This window comes from Cariama cristata, unplaced genomic scaffold, assembly GCF_000690535.1.
Source record: "Cariama cristata isolate BGI_N322 unplaced genomic scaffold, ASM69053v1 scaffold329, whole genome shotgun sequence".
NCBI lineage: Eukaryota > Metazoa > Chordata > Aves > Cariamiformes > Cariamidae > Cariama > Cariama cristata.
The window spans coordinates 80,466-102,103 of NW_009637247.1; the positions used below are offsets into that span (position 1 = coordinate 80,466).

Sequence of the window (21,638 nt, forward strand, 5' to 3'; positions counted from 1 at the left end):
CTCTTTCTTGTTACAAATTCATGATGTATTTAAGTACACACTTGGACTATCAACCACCACATATACTTATGCAAACAAGTGAAAACTGGCACAGTCCACAAATGTTTATAGAGTTTAAGGGCCAAGAGCTGTTTAAGTCAAAGGATTCTGTTGACAACAAATCTATACAAACGGGAATGGAAATCAGAAGCTTTCAGAGATAAAGTTCCTAGAACAGCTTTCTAACCAGCAATAGAGACAAAATTCCCATTATTTCCCAAGAATTCCTTTTCCTGTCACAAAAGTGCTTGTCTGATGCATTAGCCTCTCTCAGAGGACAAAAATATTTCATTGTCTCATCCAGATAGTTTCTTCTAATCCTGCGTTCCTACACTGAGTTGGTATACCGGCTGGTGTGCTGGGTCATATAAACTATTTACAAGGAAGGAATCAAAGTTTCTATTGCAAGATCCTAATGGAAGGCAAGAAAAAGTCTATAATCCTGTTTGGAAGAAGAATTACTAAGGACATTTTATCTCTCAGTAAAGATATCCATGGCTTGAAGCAGGTTATCATGTAGTACCTTTTAATTTAAAAATTCTTGCTGTCTTTTTGTAAAGGAATAGATAAAGCGTAGTGAGTTCCATCTATTGGGCTGTTAATGGAATTTGCCTATTTGCTTTTATGAATCACTAATTACTACTCACTTTTACTGATGAAAGAAATCAGAAGATATTTAGCGGGATGAGATAGATGTGTGTCCTACCTGATCATTTCATTTTGCCTGGCATGAAGCTTTCTCATTCAATAAAAAGAGAAGCCTTGTCATTCAGGCCAGCGAGGGCATCTAATACATTACACAACTCCACTTAGATAACAGTTGAAATTTTTCTCTGAGGCAGCGCAGAGTTTTTATAAGTAATTGTTTTGTAGATCCTAGTATCTCTAGTAACCAATGTTGGAAGCACTTTTCTGTCGGCCTGAACAGAAGGACTAGTCTTGACTTGTCAAGACTAGTCTAGTCTTGAGCCTCTGGTAACCTCCAGCAATAACATTTGATTGCCTCCGAAATTTGTGGGATGGGACAGTACCTGTCACCAAGGAAAGAATGTGCTACCTTTCAGGAAATTCGCAGCTGAGATATTTCACACACATGTGCAAACATAGCATGGCTGTCTGTACACCTCTTGAATTACTGTCCTCTATACATATGAGCACAGTTGTATTTCCAAGGTTCATTGTGGTATTCCGGGATCTACACTCAGGTGTTCCAAAATTCTGGGATTTAGATCAAGCCCTTCTTTGTATTAGGCCCTACAGGAAGAGAGCCCAGGGACTCCATCTCCTCCTTAACAGAAAATGTTTCCTTGGCAGTTACCACCAGTGAGCACTGGCAGTGAAGTATATTTGGATAAATATATATTGATGTCTGAATAGTAGTAGTTTTGTTTCTTCAGCATTTTTTCTTTTTTCTCATTGACTTTCAGCAAAGGTAGACATAAAAAGATCCTCTACTGCTTTTAGTGGATGTGCTTCCCCAATCACGGTGTAAATTTTACCTACCAGTTTACTCAACTGCTGAATGTGTTAGGGCAGGCATATATAAAATGTTATGTTTCGTTATCAAAACAGGCTAGCGTTTGGCTCCCAACTTAAAGCTTTTTTCTACTTCACACTTGTGTCATCATCACTTGTAAAATGGTTGTAAAATGGCATTGCAAAATCAGTGAGTGAAGAGAGATTAACAGTACAAATGGTATTCAGGAAAACAGTAGCTTTTTCCATAACAAATAAATGTCTCAAATTTTAGTTACTTTCACTTTTTTTTTAACAGCTACTAGAAAAGGGCCTTCCTAGTATGCAACAGTCCCTCTTACAGATGATCTACAGTCTTCTTAGTTATATGGATCTGTCAGCTATTCCTGTGAAACAATTTAACATGGAAGTGTTAAAAACCATTGAAAAATATGTACAGGTAAATACCATCTCTTCTTTATATTAACATAGGAACTTAGCAGTATTTACTATCATAAGCTGATTTTCTTTATAAGAATTTAAGCCTTGATTAGCAGGGAGGACTGCGACTGTCCAGTGCGGTATCTAGTTTATAAACACCCTGGTGCCTCATAGACTGCGCGTCCCTAGATAACATGCCCGGCTGTGGGTTCACTGTGTGGGAAGGGTTAGGCTGCAGCTAGACTACATCGAGATCAGGCTTAATACCAGGCAGAGCCTAACTGACCACTCTTTATAATTATTAGCGTGAGGGAGATGTGGTATAAGCACTTCCCTTCAGAGAATTCAGCACCTAGTTCTTGGCAAGTGAAAAATACTATTTCTACTAGGAATTCACAGCTGTAAAGAGCCTGTGTCAAGTCAGCTTTTCTGTTACATGGGGATTCTGCAATGGCCCTTGCATTTATTCGTACCGATTAAGGCGTTCAGGTAGGAGATTTTAAATCCTTTGCCAAGTTGGCCTTGCACTCAAGCCTCCCAGGTTGCAGGCCAGGTCCCTAACAATGACACCTTAGGCAAGTCTGGCTTGAAATTATTCTGCAAGTACGTACCTGTCACTGGCCAAGAGAGAGAAAGAATAGTAATAGTCCAATTCCATGTTTTTATTATGTGGCAAAAACTATGACTCTGAAATGTAAATAATCTTGAATGTGTGTGAATCTTTTTTTCTGTTTGCTGATTAATTACACCTATTTCTAGAGCATTCACTGGAGAGAAGCCTTGAATATCCTGAAGTTGGTAGTTTCTCGTTCTGCCAGTTTAGTTTTACCATCCTATCAACACAGCGATCTTTCAAAAATGGAAATACATCGAGTGTGGAACAGTGCCTCCAAGGAGCTACCAGGGAAGACTTTAGAGTTTCATTTTGATATTTCAGAGGTACTATTTTTAATTCTGCTACTTAACACATTAATTCTGTTATTTGATAATCCTAAAACATGTGTTGCAGCTCCTTAAGAAAGCTGAAAAAATAGGAAAGAAAGGAAAATTACCAACCTGAAAGTCTCTTAAATTCCTTTCATTTCACAGTGACATGTTTAATGACCCATGGTGGAGGGCTCTTTCTGGATTTTTACTATATTTTTTTTTGTGAAGGAACTACAAGTTGTGTTCAAAATTATCTGGTGGAAAAGCTGTGTTGTAGTTATGCCAGCTGTAATATATAAGTATACTCTACGTATAAAATCCCCCTCCGAGCATTTTATACTTGGATACCAATGTTCTCTGTAACTGTTAAACACAGAGTATGTCCTTTAAGGGAGAGCTGCCTGTCTTCTGACTGAACTCTTTCAGAGCAGTCTTTATCCTGCAAACCCTGTACACCTTTATCGAACTGAATGGTCCTCTTGACTTTAATGGGCAACTCACGGTATTTATAGTGGTGAATCTGCAGGACTATTTGCAGCGTTATAGACTATTTCATGTAGATAATAGTGAGACTTTGAGGTTAAAAGGAAATATGAACATAAATAGGCATCTTGTACTATTTGTATAAAGAGTTTCTTCTTGCTGTTTCATGTAGGTACAGTTCTAGAAAATGCTTAGCATCCTATTGTCAATCCAAGAAAGTATTTTAATGTTTGTTGGAACAGGGCCAGAGTGTTCAGCACTCTTAGGAAAAACCCATTAAAAAACATGTGCAAGAAATGTAGATTTGAAATAAATTTTACGAGCTTTCTGGGGTTTTTGCTGCTTCTTATGTTAGAAAGTAGTTTGACCGTTGCTTTGAGTATTAGCTATTCACGAACATGAGCACTGGCTACCAAGTATGGCAATTGTTACTCAGACGTTCACAGTGGAAGATGACATACATACCAAGTGACGTGAAATTTGGTGCACTCCTTATTTTACCCCCGCATATGATCTTCAGAGTAATCTTTTCCTGCAACTGAGGCAATATGGCCCCTTATAAGTTCATCCTGGAGCATAGTACTAGTGAATAATTATTCTCTATTTAAGACTCCAGTTATTGGGAGACGGTATGATGAGCTACAAAGTTCTTCTGGACGAGATGGTAAACCCAGGGCAATGGCTGTCACCCGAAGCACTTCTTCAACCTCATCAGGATCTAACTCCAATGTCCTTGTCCCTGTGAGCTGGAAGAGACCCCAGTACTCTCAGGTAATGTCCTTTTAAGTAGCCCACTGTTCATTAACGAGTTATACTCGGAGCAGCTGAGTTAACGCATGTTTAGCTTCTTAAACGCTTGTGCCCTGGCTGGCTGGGGCAGTGGCAGTGTGCTGAAGGTCTTGCTTGGAGCCAGGAATGGACGGAGTTATGTCTGTCTTCTACCCTGCCGGTGTTTTTTCGTTCAACCTACAGGAAATGCATCTCTTTAAGACCTCTAAGTCTAGGTCAGATTTAGCTAAGAATGACAGGTGAGTTCAGATATTAGCAAGCAGAGCAGGTAGACAGCATGTGCAACTTTCTAAGTGTTGTTTTCTTGGGAAATCAGGTAAAGAGAATTCCTTGGAACAATTTACTAAAAGTGATGTTTGATTACCTTATTGATTTTGATTATCTGCCAGTTAAAATAAAACCATGTAGAATAAATTTATTTATTGCTCTTTTTTTTTTAATGCAGCAGATTATATAGCAGTGACTCAGGCCCAATTCTGCAAAAGATAGTTATGCATGTGCTTAATTTTAAGCTTCTGAACTGACCTTTTGAAGTAATGCACACGATCCAAAGTTTCCCTGTTATGCTCAATAGAATTAATAGGCTAATTTAATAATAATAAACTCCAAAATCTTTAACACCTATTTGTACATTGCCTTATATGCATATCTGCTCTGAAAGCAACCCTTTGAGCACTTAATGACTAATTCTTTGGTTGATTCCTCCTAATTAAAAATTGTTAATGTGTGTTTCTTAGCCACCGGGAGAATGAGTGGTTAAAAAAATGCTCACTTGAGAAACATCTTGTTTTCTAGAAAAGGACAAAGGAGAAGCTGGTGCATGTCCTTTCTCTTTGTGGTCAGGAAGTCGGGCTGAGTAAAAACCCTTCAGTAAGTAGCCTTGTGTTGACCATTTCTTTGTTTCGTTGTGTCCTAAACTGTAAAAGTGAAGAACTTTGTTTCCCGGAGTTGCTGACCTGATTTGTGTAGTTTCATGTCACGTTACTGTCATTGTCATTTGTAGTGGCCCACACTGCATTTCTCAGCATATAGAGCAGTGAGGGAATGGCCCTCTCACTTAAAGACGATTTACTTACAGAGCTACATACGGTTTTGCTGTGAGAGATCTGCGATGCCATAGGTTTCACTTACGCTGGCTCAGTGGGTAGAGAGTAACGACCTCCGGTATTACCAATCTAGAGCGAGCCTTTATAAAGTAAAGGATTAAATTACAGAAATAAAACTGGGGGTGGTGGTGGTGTCTGATTTTTCCATTAGATAGTAGTTCTGATGTTACTCTTTAAAGATTAATATTAGCTGGTGCCAGGAAATGGGCAATAGATGACCCAGTGTAGGAAGCTCTTAAAATGGTTATTAAATATTTTCTACAGAAAAAGGAAAATTTCTGAATGTTTTTGAAGATGTCGTATGTCATTTGTATTATGGTGAACAGGTCCTTCATTTCTGCAAGACAGGGACTGTTTAATTTTCACAACTAAATTGCGGATATAATTATTTTTAGTAGGAAAGGAAAAATTATATCTTGTTTTGTCTTCTCATCTTGACATATTGTTGAACATAATTTTTACATAGAGATTTTTTTAGTGAATTTTCTATCTCATCCCCCTTGACAGTATTTTCTTTGCTAAGCTCTCTGAATTTTGTTCCTATAAATGTATACATGACAGTATTTTCTTTGCTAAGTTCTCTGAATTTTGTTCCTATAAATGTATACAAACATCCAGGCAACATCAATCTGCAGCCATTAGGAGGTAGCTGTAATATTCTTGGACGTGTTCCTGCAGTATGAAGTTGTTTCTTTGTACAAGTTTAATCTGAAGGCACCTGTCCAACATAAATAATAAAGAGTGTTCTAAAAATACTCAGTGAAGGAATTAGGTGTGTACTGGAAATACAGTCTTCTGAATAACCAATTACAGCTTTTAGGAAGAAACAACCGGAGGGAACAGTTTGTTACAAGAGAAATCCTTTGAATTGTAGGTAATTTTTTCTTCCTGTGGTGATTTGGACCTGATTGAGCACCAAACAAGCTTGGTGTCTTCAGAAGACGGAACAAGGGAGCAGGAGAACATGGATGATTCAAACAGTGAACAACAATTCAGAGTCTTTAGGGACTTTGATTTCCTAGATGTTGAGCTGGAAGACGGGGAGGTACAGTATATTTTCTCTGAAACAGCTTTTTAAATAAAATAGTTTGATTTTCTTTCTACTAAACACTATACTCTTCTTAACTGTATAACTATAAACTTAGTTTTGAGTTCAGATTATTTATAATGCTCACTTAGTGTTTATTTCAGTAGCATAACAGTAAGAGGCTACCACACCCTTCCTTTCTGAATCTGCTTTAGGAAACACTGCAAAACTGTTACTGGAAGATAAAGCCTCGGTTCTAGTACCTTTTCAGTCAATTTGCTTTTAAGGGAATTTATTTTACATGCAATTTTTAAAGGTCTAAATTGTTAAGAAAAATATATTTGCTGATTAAAAACCCAGAAAATGAAATTGTTCCAAATCTGTTGGTTCATCAGTAACCCTCCAAAACATGAATTCAGGCCTTCGGGCTGTTGTTACTCCTGCAACTGCTGATGAAATCACTAACGCTTAGAGAGATGTACCTTCCACTCTGCTTAGGTGTCCGTGATTTCATCATTTCGTGCAGGAGCTAAACAGAACCCTGAGGCCCCAGATCAAGTCTTGACAAGCGAAGCCTGTCAGCTCACCTTGAGCTGAAACTGCTGAAGGGAAAAAGTTGAAGAACTGCTGAATTTTGGGGGGCTACACCCTTTAACTTTGCTTATATCAAACTTGGAGTGTTTCTTTCTATTTGGGTGGGAAAGGCCAAAAATGGTTATCCATTGCCAAACAAGTCTAACAGTTTTGTTGCTATTTAAAAGTTCAGAAATTGTTAGCTCTTTTGAAGCACTTAAGGTGCAGATGTTCAGCAAACCTAACAGTTTAATAAATTGTCTTGTCATAATCTGGACGTGATTTTAACATGAATTCTGTCAGGGATCGCTCTTAGCCCTGAAAAGAACATGAGTACAAGAAGAAATAATCACTTTTCTTCCTAGTTGAATTACAGTAGTAAAATAATTTTAAGGTAAACAGACCCCTCAGGTGTGAACTCATGTACATCTGAATTTTAATTTTTTTTACAATGAATATAAAGGATGAAGGAATGGAAAGAGATGTCACAGAGTCCTTATTTTCCAAGTCAGGAATCTCTGTATCAAAGTATAGTAATTTTGGCTCAGAACTGCCCATGACTTTGCTAAAACAAACAAACAAAACCAAACATCAAACAAACAAGCTGTTGGCATCAATGATTGAAAATACATTAGCCAAATCTTATGAAGGAGCTTTAATGTTCCAAATTATGATAAATGATAAAACATCAATGCCCAGTGGTTTGTCAAAAAGTATACCAGCTGCGATAATTTCTGTGTCTTAAATGATTTCAAGATATTACAAGGACTTGGGACTGCAATATTGATTAAGTATCACATGATAATTTTTTGTCCAGTGAAATTCAGGAATTTCTTCTTTCTCTTCACCAGTCAAAACCATATACAAATTATATATAATTGTGCAGAACAATTCCTATCAAAATGAGTTTACCTTCATGGACTGTGACCCTGAAAAGATTTGGTTTTTATGTGTGGCTAACTTCAAGACTGAGGTCTAAATTAATCAATATACTAGTTGCCTTAAGTTGGTCCTGGAACAGATACTAAGATTCTCTAGTTTTATGTGAAGTAAAATGAAAAATGTAGTCTTTTACATACTACAGTATTTAAATTGCCATGGATCTGAGACCTTGCATTCCGAGGTTTAGTCCAGACTGACTCACTACTGTTTTAAAGAAATAGATGCTCTAGCCAAATTCAAATTCAAACCTGGTGTGAGATGCTACTTCTCTAAAGACTGAGTTGAAACTGTATCATTTACATCAGGTCTGAATTTGAAATATTCAGAAACATGACTAAAACACTGTTAGCAAACTTAAGCTAGCAAGAGCACAAACAGTCTTTCCAAAAAAACGTGATTTGAACAGGTCAGTGATGCTTGTATCATCCGCAGATCACAAGATGTATTTGTTTGAAATTTCATAAAGATGTGAAAGCAAGTAATGGTTATTTTCAAACTTAAAAGACAGGCTGAAGAGTTGAAGTTTCTGTGATAATATTAGTTACAATTGTAGGCAAATGTTTGTCTATGGTGTCTTTGATACAGTAATTTTACATAGATTCTTTCTATTTGTTTTTCTATCTGTTATATCTGCTACCCAGGAACTTCAGGTAAGAATGCTACTTGAACTCAGATGTGTCAGCATATGTTATGCCTTCTTGCAAATTTGTATTATAGAATAACATCATAGTTTTGTTGTTGCCTTCCCCCTCTTCAGCGTGTGCGTAGGTGGGTGGGTGTGCGTGTGCTTGCACTTCTGACAGGTGCTTCATTTTTTGTCTTGTATTGGAAATATTCTTGAGGTCTTTTTCAGAAATTCTGCTTCATTTTAGGTTTGCTTTTAACACGTTCAAGAGTCTTCACAAATTTTAAAAATCTTAATTCTAATATCAGCATTTTTTCAAATTGAGCCATTTCTCCTTTTAGTATCTTTGTGCATAAATAATACGTAGAAACAAAAGAAGAACTGCATTGTTTATCATATAGTACAGTTTGGGCCATTTATTTCCATGGACAAATTATGTATCATTTCCAGCTTTTCAGTTGTGGTATATTGGCTCCTGTTAGCATCTTGCTAAAGCTGATACCCGAGACCTCTTCAGAAAGTTTACATCATTGCCTACCAGCCTGAATTTAATTGAATAAATTAATTAATTCATACAGCTTAATTTAATTCAGCTGTATACTCCTACCAGCTTTGCTGGACTCATTTACCCTGTGAAAAAAACAGAAAAGGCATTATCAGTGGTTGCCAGTTTGGGACCTAAACTGGCAGTTTATCGATGTATAGAGAGAACTGAAATGATAGAGAATTAATTGTAGTGAGTTGTACAAATGATACAAAAATCAGCAACAACAGTATTTTGCGTATTTGTTTCTGATAGTTTGTAAATCAGTTATTATGCAAATACAACCCCCAAGAAATCTTTGTCTCAAAATGCCTGTGCTCTCAAAGATACAACCCTACGGAAACAGTGCCTTACTACGCAGTTCCTCCACCCTTTTGCCTATACCCTGCAACAGTTGTGCGACTCCATCAATTTTGCATGCTTTGCCAATACAGTAAGGATAAAAACTTGTGTGAAAGAAGTTTTGCGTGATTCTTACGGGCTGTATGGAGGAGCTATGCTGCTCTCCCCCCGTAGGGTTACTTCCCTTTTTTATTGCCCTTTCCCCTGGGTTGTGGTGATGTTTAAAGTGGCTGCAAGGGCACGTGGTGATTGTGGGAAGTTCTGCGTGGTACCTGCTCACTGCTGGCCAGACACTTTTGTAATACGTGACTGTTTTCTTTTGAATTGATGTTTGTTACTGGTAGCTTTTCAGCTAGGAGATAGCTTTGCCCCCCGCTGTAGATAAAAATGAACAGCCTCTCAAATACATCTTCCCTCCTTCTTGTTAACTGTGAAAGAAAGGTTGCTTAACAGACTATAAAACCAACGACTCCATCTTCGTAGACGTTTGTTGACCTCTTGTTTAAATTCAGTATGACTCTGGGTGCCCCTGTAGCAAGCTTACGCTAACTTCTTGTGTTTCATCTCTCTTACCCTTTTCCCTCACTTTTAATTCACTCCCACTTCTAACTGCATGCCCTGGAAGTGTCCCTTTGCATTTTTCTTCTTTGTGCTGGCTTCCTTCTTTAAGACATTGCAGAATAAAACTGCAACAAGATATACTGCCATAGACATGGGCTGCAAAATTTACGGATAGCCGTACTAGGCATCACGACGATCTGGGTGTGATGGCAATCATCTTTGCTTGCTTGCTGATTTATGTCATTTTGTCATTTCTTAGTTCAGCAACTGGTGTGTTTGTGGAGGATGTCTCGTGGCTGCATGTGTCCTCCAGCCTTTGTGGGGGAGGGTGGACCGAATAAATTGTTAAAATAAATAGCTGGGAACTGAACAGTCATTTTTATGATTTAGAGAGACCCAGTTTCTTAAATCTTAGATGGGTTTTGTTCTCTTCCCACACAAAACTATCGTATGATCCCAGGCCCAGGAGGAAAACACAGGGTTCTTCCAATAACGTGTCGGGCTTCATAACAATTTCATGTCGTTTGCTCTTGAATATAGCGCATTCCTTAGTTCTAAAGGTTCTTGTGAGTTACAGTTCTTGCATGTCTGGATTGTCTTTTTCCTCAGAAATATTTTTATCTTTTTTCCTCATATTGATTCATGAAGAGTGAGCTTATTGTCATAAAACTGAACTTTCCCTCTTTCTAACCGTATTCCAGAGCCCATTGCATTAAAGGGCAATGATGCAGAATATGAACTGTTTGGGCAAGTTTGTCAATTGTTAAGGAGGGAAGATTGCAACTGAATTAATTGCACTTTATGCAGTTTGGTCCCCATTCAGTAAATGTCTGAGTAGTCCTGAATGGGCATTACTCAAGTTTTTAAAATTACAAATCTGCTTAAGGGACCTCACTGAACTGAGACCTCTTTCTCTATGATTGCACATCATTTTAATCTGCATAAGCCCAGGAGATACTCATGATCAATGATTCGATAACAATATTTATTTTTTTTTAGGCAGAACGATATTTTTGTAAAATTTATATTTAAAAGATCACTGTCAACTTGAATTTTCAGCAGTTCATTTGCTTGTTGAAGTGTTGCATCTTACAGAGTCTTGTTTTAAACAGCCAGCCCTGAACCTTAACAAGAAACATTTTTCTTTATCAATTTCCTTCCCATATGGATGTAAGGTTGAGGGCTTTCACCTAGATAAAGCACCCAAAACTGCAAGTGGATACTTCTGGGTAGACCCTTCATGCTGACGAGGGCGGTTGTGGATGTGCTCCTGCATTTGCCGGAGAGGAGCCTGGCTAGACTTCAAGAAGGATGCAAGAGAATTAGCGCAATTAGGGAAAAGGGATACAGTCCGCTGGAAAATACACAGAGTAAAAAAAAAAATGGAAAAATGGTGAAAAACTAATTGTCATTTTTATAAATGAAAGGAATCAAGTGATCTTTGTTCACCAGCCTAACAAAGAGTTATGCAATTTGCTTAATGCACTCGGCTTTATGTAACTGCGTGTGGGATCAGAACTGAAAGTCAATATAAAATGTTTGGTCCATTTGACCGTGGCCTTTTTAAAACATGAAATCTCAGGCAATGCTAATCAGGTTATTCTCACAGTATAGTTGCAAATAATTCAAATAAATTCAAGTTGCAAAAATAAGCACTATGGGCCTAGAATGAAAGTTTTAAAAGGTGTGCTGCTTTAGCTATTGCATTTTGTGTGTAAATGAAGCGCTCATTCAAATCTACTCATCATTATGGTTATGTATATAATGCAAAGAATCTAAAATCTTTAACATATGTTTCACAACTGAACCATTGTTATGAACTGTGCTCCTAATACTTTTAAACATCATGGGAAAATCCTTCAAAATTGCTTCCAAACTTTGCTTTTGCCTGTCATTGCTTTGCTGGTATTGAGGTGTGTGTATATGTGCGCTTACAAAAACAAATTCCTGAAGCAGCAGCAAATGCATGAAAAACATCTAATACCGAAAAGACTGAGTCTTCATGTAACTGTCATTTCCATGCTTCTGCTCTTACCTCCAGGTGAACAAACAAAATAATCCTTCGATCAAGTTTGTATTCTACTTTTACATAAAAATCTTTCTTGAGCTAACTTTGATCTAATGGTTAGCGGGTTGCGTATGCTGAGTTTCAAATCAAGGAAGCCGACCCTATATCTGATTTCAGGGTGAGAGCATGGACAACTTCAACTGGGGAGTACGCCGACGGTCCCTGGATAGCTTGGACAAGTGTGACATGCAGCTGCTGGAAGAGAGCCAGCTCTCGGGGAGCACGCCCAGCCTGAACAAAATGAACCAGGAGGACTCGGATGAGTCATCGGAGGAGGAGGACCTGACCACCAGCCAAATCTTGGAGAACTCAGACCTAGTAAGTTGCAAACTTGCAATATAAGAAAAAAAATAGGGGTATGTTTTTAAATAAGCTGGGAGTTTTTAGTTTCCTCTGGCCCAGGTGCAGTCTGATCAGCTGAAAGTGGGGGGTGGCACTCAATGCAGTGATTTGTCGCTGCTTCATTTTCCCTTATTTGTAAATGTAAACAGGAATTTTAATGCAGAGTTCAAAACACAGGAGACATCAGATCTGATTATTTGCCCTTTTTTCCAAAAGTTACCATGTGACAATTTTGCACAATTGGCCAGCAGTAAGTCTTTCTGATGTATCTAATACTTAAAGAAATAGGACAAGCCGGCAGATTGGTAAACTGTGTCAGGTTTTTATTGTTCACTTCTGGGATGTTTGCGTACAATTTTTATGACAGAAACATTGAGAAGGTTATAATGGATCTGCCTGTACAAACTAAGAGAGCCACCATCACTGCCCTTTAAGACAATGTCCGCTTTGCATGTTCATAGAAGCAGCGTGTGGTAGGGGAGCTGTATACTCAGTTCTTTTGTGGTTTTGTCGTCTTTTAAATAGATTATAACTCTTTCAGAGGATGCAAATCATATTGACTCACTTTCTACATCATGTGACACGACCTCAGCAGACCCTCATCATTTTAATATAGGAACGACCAGCTTTGATGTGTCTTTGCCTGATATGAATAATCTCCAAGTGTCTGAAAGATCGAAGGTGAACACGTTTTTACTTTCTTTTGCAACTGGACTGTATTTTACAAAACACTTTTGCAAGATTATTTTGCTTACGCTTTCATGAAGGGTTTGATCTGTGAACACAAGTACACTCTGAGTTCCTGTAGGTAGTGACATAGTACAATACATTCATATCCTCCTGCACATTCATACCCTTTCCTTTCTACTTATACTGTCTTCATTAAAAGATTTTATTTATTGTTTCTTAAGTATATTGCACTACGTATGCTCCAAGATACTCCAAGCTCATTGGAAGACAAATTCATGAACTGGCTACAAGTTACAACCCTAGGGGAATATTCTTTTGTTCTTCGTGCTGATTTAAAAGAACGATATGCCAACTCGAGGGGTGGGTGTACGCTTGTATTCTCTGAGATTTTTTTGTGTGTGGGAACCTATTGTACGGTTGTGTGCACTGGATTCAGTTCTTGCCTTTTGGCAGACACTCAGAAATTTTAAATTCATGACCACAATATTAAGCCATCTTGGGGGGGTGAGGAGGCAGGATTTGCAAGTGTACAACAACCATGTTCAGCACAGTTTATTTCAGACAATTGTATCAGAAGATGAACATAGAGTAAGGTTGGTAAATGATTATCAATGTGGGGACGGTTTCTTTAATTTTCTGTTTGATAATACTTGTTTGTGGGAGATCAGGTGAACCTACTCCTCTCAGTGTCTCTCCAGAAATATAATCTGGGGCGGGGGGGCAGGGAGGGTAGTGGCTTTATGACACTGTTGCCTTACCAGTAAAGCTTTCTCTGTCACGTCTGACTTGGGTGACTTCTGCAGAAAGAGCAGTGTAAGAGGATGGAGCAGAGGAAGAGTATGTCTTGTGTAATCATCGGCTTTCGTGCCAGTTCTTGCCCTTGGTCCCCTCCAAATGCAGTCACACAAAAAATTGATGCAGTACTGCTAGCACAGCATGTAACAGAAGTAATGGAAACTTGTAGTGAAGAGGGCATATAAAAGGAGGTTGGAATTGTGCTGAATGTTGAACAAATGGTTTGTGTCAGAAACCTCCCCAGGGGGAAGAAAGGACAGGAGGAGGGAAATGTGGGTAAGGATAGAAAGGGGGGAACCTCTCAAAATAATGGTTGTGGAAAAGTTAAACTCATTATCATTTGTCAAAACAACTGTTGGTAGACAAGTTACCACGCAACAACCATAACCAGCAGAAGTTGGCAGAAGTTCATTTCAGGCAGCTGCAGTCAGAACAGATACGTTTGCAGGTGGGGACTGCAGCTCATCTCGGGCAGCCAGCTGCAGTAGCTATGGGTATGTACATTAAGAATTGCAAATCACAGGCCACGAGTTTCATACATGCCTGGGGTTTTAGAATCTTTACTGGGAAAATTTCTTTAATGTCCCAATACCCATGCGCCAGTGTTCATCAAAAATGAAAAGCTTTGGAAAAAGTAAGTCAGTGAAGAAGTTTCACAGCAGTTTCTTACGGGATTGACAGGCAAATTCAGCCAGTCCTGATACAGGTTTGGTATTGGTGAAATACATAACCCAAGTTGACAGGGATTTGCCAGTGTTACAAAGATGTTTGAATTGATAAGCTTTACACAGAATGCCTTCGTAGGGTTTTTTGCCTCAAAGAGATTTTCTTCTAGTATGCACACTTCTGTATTTTTACCTAAAACAAATTGGAGTCAGTATAAACAAAGTTAAAATGCCTAGGTTTGTAAGTATTTTAAAGAAGAAGTCATCCAATTTTTAGTCAGAAAACTTGAAACTTGCACCTAAATAATTTTTACTTAATTTGATAACACAAAATCTGAGCTCTTTCCTGTTTCTCTTTTCCTCTGAATTCTTATTTTCAGAGAGTTGATGGTATGTCAGCAATGCAGACGAAAATTTTTGTTACTTCTTTAGTGCTGTACAGAATTGTTTAGTTGTTGCATCATAAGCAAAACCAAAAGTACCACCTCAGCTTTTAAAAAGATGCAGTGAATGAGAGCAACAGACTGATTAAGTATGCCTGTTCTCAAATGTTTCAGTGCCAAAATCCAGGTGTTATTGTTAATGGCATTAAATTAGGTAAACTCATTTTCTGTTAAAGAAAGTGATCACAATAATTAAGATAGTATTTATAAGGGATTAGAAGGCAGTGATGGGTAATGCTATGAGGGATACAAAGATTCAGATTATGCTATTTTATATATTTTTCAAGTTATCTAAACTCAGCAGTTTCTGGAAGTGTACTCCAATTCTGCATGAATATTCAGAGTCCACTTTTTTATTTTGCTTTTTGGCCATCGTATTGGACTCCAGTGAGTGGGAGGTGTTTGCTTCCCCTTTCTTCCTCCCTTGCCCTGTCCCATCAACATGTGTTTTCCTCATACAAACACTGTCTCGGCAGTGAACAAACCAATGGTTCTTTCAAGCTAGTATTTCATATTTGAAGGTCATTAGTACTAACTGCTTCTTGAAGAAGCATGAAACTTTATGCTTCTTGCCAGCCGCTCTGGTTCCTATTCTGGTAATCCAGCCATACAGTTTCCATTTCTCTTTTCAAGATGGTTTGTGCTCTGATTCATTTCATCCACCCTGGACTCGGGAATATTCCTCTCTCTTTCGCTTAGAAAACAAAACAAACCAAAAAAACTTTCTCCTACTCAATTTCTGACCCTGTCCTTCCTGATACAAGTCTTGTTTAATTTTTAGAAATGCAAATCCCCAGAATTTATCTGTAGGATCCAAGCAGGTCTGGTAACCTGCAGAGGGACACTCTTTTAATTCCACTTGCCACGAATTTCCCTCCTTACCAGCTCCCAACACATGGACATATGGATATGTGCATGAACACACCTGAGATACCCCAAATAGAAAAGATAAAGAGTTGGAGCTCACCCACTGCAGTCATCCCTACAGGAACTGCTTTGCAGGATGCTATGGATGATGCAAGCAAAAGCCAGAAGATTAAAACTGAAACAAAACTTGTTCAGACTAAAAATGCAAGAGCAATTGGAAAGTTTCAAAAAGAAATCAAGAGCTTTAGGTGCTAATCGATGAAAAAGGAAGGAAATGATAGAAGCATAATCCTTTTAATGGCCTGTAGAATGCTTTGAATTCCTCCTGAAAGCAAGTTATTATGTAAATGACATGCTAAAAATAATTCTGAATTACAAACATGCATATAGTCTTCCAGACAATGATTGTTTTCAATATATTTTGAGAGGCTTTAATACACTCTTGGACACTATAAAGTGATAAGTGACACGGGCAGCCTGACAGTAACAAGAACCCAACTGGTTTTGCTGAAAAATACTTCCCTGCTATGTTGGCAAATGCATTGAAATCTGAAATTCTTTGCTAGACAAATTATTGAAGAGTTGCCTCAAAATAGTACTGATCCAAGACAGTAAGTGAAGCAAACACAGTATTTTTGAAGAAGTGTAACTTGATTCATGTCATTTATAATCTGTGGCTTTCTATCTGTGCAATTTAACATGTTGTCAGGTGGGGTTTTTCATTAAATGCTTTCTATTTATCAGTGGAATTAACTTATTAATTTGCTGTTTTCTAAGACATCATCATTCACTTCCCTAGGTTGAAGCTGTACATGAAGAACACGATACAGCAGTCCATGAGGATGACCTTTCAGGATCTACAAATGAACTCCCTGGAGCATTTGAATGCAGTGATAGCCTTAGTCTGGATATGACAGAGACTGAAGAAAAAGTTGACAGGCTGGAACAATTTGCTCTTGCTAGGTACTTGTGTGTGCTTTTACTCATACAAGTTCTTTTACACCGTACAACAAAGTGGTCACAAGATGTTAGTTAATGGAATGGCTGTTTTCGTCACAGGAGTTAAAAAATTCTCATGAGTTTAGAGCAGTGAGAAGACAATGCCTGAATTACCTACATAAATATCACATAAAAAACAGGATACGATTTTTACATACATCTATGCACTTAGTCATTATATATGTAATACATTTAATCAAAAGGAAAAAAAATATTTTTAAAGATTTCTCAGTAATGGAAATACTGTTTAGTTAGCTGTGCAGCAGAGCAGCCATGTATTCATCCTTCTGCTTTCTTATGGGTCATAAAGAAGTCACAGTATTATGAAAATGTGAAAAATCCCATCTGTGTACTCTTGAGGCTGCTGGTGAGCATGGCTGGACCCCAGTATATGCTGCAGCAAGGCATCAAGATTTTTCCAAGTCTTACGGAGCTGTTTCAGATTTTGGATGCTGAGTTAGACTGCAATTAGCTGGTATTTATGGAAAGGAAAGGAAAGGAAAGGAAAGGAAAGGAAAGGAAAGGAAAGGAAAGGAAAGGAAAAAGGAAAGGAAAAAGGAAAGGAAAAAGGAAAGGAAAAAGGAAAGGAAAAAGGAAAGGAAAGGAAAGGAAAGGAAAGGGGATACATAAAGAAGCTCGCTCTTTGTCCATGTGCCACGTGTTTCAGAGTTGTAGTTCTTGTTCTTGGGAGCCATAGGAAGAGGATACATAAAGAAGCTCGCTCTTTGTCTGTGTGCCACGTGTTTCAGAATCGTAGTTCTTGTTCTTGGGAGCCATAGGAAGTATTTCTCCATCCCAAAGGATAATACACAAGATGAAATACTTTAGCACCCTTTAAAAATGGTAGTCAGCCTGTTTCACTGACCATGGAGTGCCAAAATAATGCTCTGTCCTAAGAACAGTGTGGAGAAAGGATGGATCTTCTCCAGTCCATTACATTGGGGGGAAACCAAACGGGTCAGTATACATAATGTCTGTACACGCCGAGATTCTTTTCAGTGCTTCAGCTATATGTTATGAAAACCAAGTTTTCCTAGAAGAGGAGTTTTTCTTCATGGACTTTATGTGTGAAGTTTCAGACTTCTTCCTCCAAACAATGGTACGATAAAACCATTCAGGCATTGTGGGATGGAGGAAGATAGATGATAATGGCCTGAAGACAGGGATTCTGATTTGGAGGTTTTTCTCATTGTAGCCAACATCTTGCCAACCTTCAAAAATAATTTGAAAGTTCATGAATATTTGTAGAAAGATGTTGTAATCAGTCCTGTGATTATATTTCTCTGTTATAGCATATTTTATCTGCCACTTTCTTGGTGTTCTCCTTTCATCACAGTTTATTTTTTTTTCTCCTTTAGTTTTGGAGATGTTGATCGAAATGCTTCTCCTCCTCCCTCACCATTTTTTTCTGCCATCCTTGCTGCATTTCAGCCAGCAGCATGTGATGATGCAGAAGAAGCCTGGCGTAGTCATATCAACCAGCTTATGTGCGACTCTGATGGTTCCTGTGCAGTTTATACATTTCATGTGTTCTCTTCCCTGTTTAAGGTGAGAAAATAAGCTTAAGATACAAAATCAAAATGTTTAGATTGTGTGTGGCTATTAGGATGGTTCTTGATAGCAGTATCAGCAATGAACTACTACGTATAGGTGTATAACCATTGTAATTTTGCATGCTGCAGAATTGCCGTACTAGATTTTCGTGTAGAACTGTCTTCCAGGACAAGTTGTGTCATAAAAATAGTATGTATCTTATACTTGCAGGTTTGGAGATAACATTATAAAATACGGATCCGCTTTAAAGAGTATTTTCTTCAGTACTTTACAAACAGCCTGGAACCGTAACTGCAAGAGACAGGAATCGGCCTTTTCATCTCAAACTATTGTTAATCTGTTCTTTCCTCTCCAACTCTTGAAATCTGACCATGCCCATGGAAATGTCAACATTATTAAATATTGTGTACCTAATCATCTGAATAGAAATAGCCAGCTGCCATCACGTAACATAAATTCCAGAGACTGAGTCTGAAGACTAGAAATACATTTCTCCTTTCTAAAACTGTATGCTCGCAAAGATAAGAATCTTGCAAAAAGATAAGAAAAAAAAGAAGTCAAATGTACAGGCTGTTCTAAGGAATGACTGTCTATTTTTACCTGTAATGAGTTTTAAAGCCTTTTTTAATTGTTTCTTCTGCCTTATATGAGGCAGCTGCAGGATGTTTAGCATGCTGCAGCAGCGTACACAGCAGCCAGGTAACTTCGTGCAGAGTTTAAATACCCATGAACTCAGAGGACACAATTTTTTATTAGCAATGGGTACCCCACTAATAAATACACAATCTCAAGATCTTTTCATATCTTTAAGACTACTCTTATGAGAAAGAAGTATCACACAATAAGAATCTCTTCTCCATCCTGTTTTTTCTGTGCTCCAGTGGAGTTAATTGCATGTCTTCTCTAGCTGCAGACTGTGTCCTCCTTTAAACACTGTAAATAGGGGTGCCTTATATGCATTCTTTTAAACACTGATCAATAACTATTTGGAAGGAAAAAAACAGTGCTGACTTGAGTGCCTAACAGTTCAGTTTTGAAAATCAGGCCTGTGTTTCTTCATGATGTGTATTTCAGCTTTTCTGCCCTTATGTCAGTCCTAGAGCTTAATAGCCCTGTTCGGGTGCTCTGAGAGTTATTTGTCCTTTTTGTTCTCTTTGAAGAGGTGAAAAGGAACTGGTGTCACGCTTCTGAAAACTAAATAAATAATACTGTGTAATGCAAGACATCATTACCTGTAAAGTACCTGTTAACTCCAAATCCTGGCATGCACACACTACATTGGCTGTTGTGCTTGCCCTACGTTCAGAAGAGAGCCTACTCATCTTCTTCAGTTGATACTGGAGGAGAAAGATACAATACTGCTCTCAAAAAAATTTTTAGTAACAGCAAAATTTGAATAATGGTAATAAAAAAAAATAAATAAAAGGTGTTAATAGTATCAACAAACCAGAATTTTCTAGCTGGAGTCACAGCCATATTTTTAGTTTATAAAAATAGCTTTGTTCTCCTCTTTGGAGTTCAAACATAGGAGTATTATTTTCCCAGATTTTTTCAGAAGATCTCATCTTGTCTGGAATTGTATTGTGTTTGCACCATCAGACTTAGCTACTCATCTGCTAACTTAAAAGACTTTTGACCCTCACCAACAGGAAGTTTCAGAAACAAGCCCAATATTTGCTAGGCTTGCAACACAAAGTGCTGCCAAAATATTTAACTGTGAAACAAAATCCTTGTTTGGAGGAGCTTGTCAACTAAATACTTGGTGAAGTGAAAGAAGTGCATTTTCCAGGGCACCTACATTTCAGTCTGCATCAAGTTAATGGTATCTTGGATGTCTGCCCACAACACGCTAAACTTGTTTAAAATTCCTGAAATTATTGAAGTGCTTTTCCTGTAAACAAGTCATAGCTCAGAGATCTCTGGATTATCTTTACAGCTGCCTCTTTGTATTCCATCAAGTCAAATGTCTTCCAGCAGACCAGCCAGTTCCAAGACAAGTAGATTTGAGAGCTAGCAAGTAGTTTCCACAATCAAGGCCTTTTGTTACGAAAAGTCCTCTTCCCAGAAGAGGAAACCTGAGGTTAAGAAGAAAACGTTCTGAGAATGTTTTTTTGTTATTTACATTGACACAAAGCACAGCGACTACATGCAGACATATACCGATTCATAATATGCTGGCTGTTGGCATTATTATTCACAGTAATCCCATTTCATAAAGTATATACTGCATTCAGACCTTGCTTGAAAGATTTCAGGCACTGTAATCTGCACCCAGAAGGACATAGCTGAGATGATAACTTATTATAGAACTGATAGTTGATGTAATTGCAAAATAAATATATTTAGTGAAGTACTATACATAGATGACAAAGTACAGTCTCTTGCTGTTTCACATTTTAATACTTTGAAACACTGTTCAAGACTGTTATCTTCTTAGCTGTAGACTGATGCTTTTAAGAATATCTGAAAATAAAAGCAGTAAAGGAAGAATATGGTTCCTTGAACCAAAACAGTAGACTGGTCAGCTTTTAATAAAGCCATTACTGAAATTCTCTGAGGAAGTTATTTTCATAAAATGAACTAGAACCGTTAAAATACGTGAGTAGATGTGTGCTGGAAGGGACTTGAAGACTTCATGTTCCTTATCTTGCTCAGGACGGGATCAGCTATAACTTCCATTCCTGTCAAATGTTTTTGTTCATGTTCCTTATCTTGCTCAGGACAGGATCAACTATAACTTCCATTCCTGTCAAATGTTTTTTAGTGTTTTTCTCTAGACTGTTCGTAACCTTTAGGCTCAGGTGGAACTTCACAACGTTCCTAGGCAATGTAGTCCAATGCTTAACTCTCCTTATTGCTTGAAAACTTCTCTTTCTGTGTTTTACGCCCATGGCTTCTTGCTCTATACACAGCGGTACTCCTTCTCTGCAGTTGCTGCTTGTATTTGAAGACCATTATCACGACTTCACCTACCCCTAACTTCTCTTATTTAACCTCAGTTCTTTCAACCTTCCCCATAAGTCACATTTTCTCAGCTTCTCACTGTTGCTATGAGCTCTCTTCAGTTAGTCTGTGTATTACTTGAAAAGCAAGAGCAGGTTCTGTATTTCAGGCTAAGTTCTTACCAGCACTGACTATAAGAGGATTACCTGTTTTATAGAAGGTATTCCTGTTTAAAATCTCTCTGGTAGCTACTGTACAGCAGAATACAGTTAATTATTTTCCATTTGTAACCCAATCTATTATGCAGATCTTGTTCTACAAAATTTTGCCGCCTTGGTTATTCTCCATCCTGAATGTGCTCTGTGGATTGTTTCATGCTAGGTGTACAACCTTGTCCTTCTTTCTTTTCCCTGCACCA

The 21,638-nt window shown here is 38.0% G+C and overlaps 1 protein-coding gene across 1 annotated transcript in view; it reads left to right on the plus strand.

Moving 5' to 3' along the window:
* The window catches only part of FRY (furry homolog (Drosophila)), a gene marked incomplete at its 5' end in the record, with an annotated part of 116,254 nt that overhangs the window by 77,307 nt on the left and 17,309 nt on the right, over positions 1-21,638 (plus strand). Inside the window, 10 exons of the mRNA XM_009708215.1 lie at positions 1,814-1,954; positions 2,695-2,874; positions 3,955-4,116; positions 4,930-5,004; positions 6,115-6,285; positions 8,424-8,432; positions 12,040-12,240; positions 12,790-12,945; positions 16,524-16,687; positions 18,082-18,271. Of these exons, the coding sequence (XP_009706517.1) occupies positions 1,814-1,954; positions 2,695-2,874; positions 3,955-4,116; positions 4,930-5,004; positions 6,115-6,285; positions 8,424-8,432; positions 12,040-12,240; positions 12,790-12,945; positions 16,524-16,687; positions 18,082-18,271 (1,449 nt within the window). The remainder of the gene's footprint in view (positions 1-1,813; positions 1,955-2,694; positions 2,875-3,954; positions 4,117-4,929; positions 5,005-6,114; positions 6,286-8,423; positions 8,433-12,039; positions 12,241-12,789; positions 12,946-16,523; positions 16,688-18,081; positions 18,272-21,638) is intronic.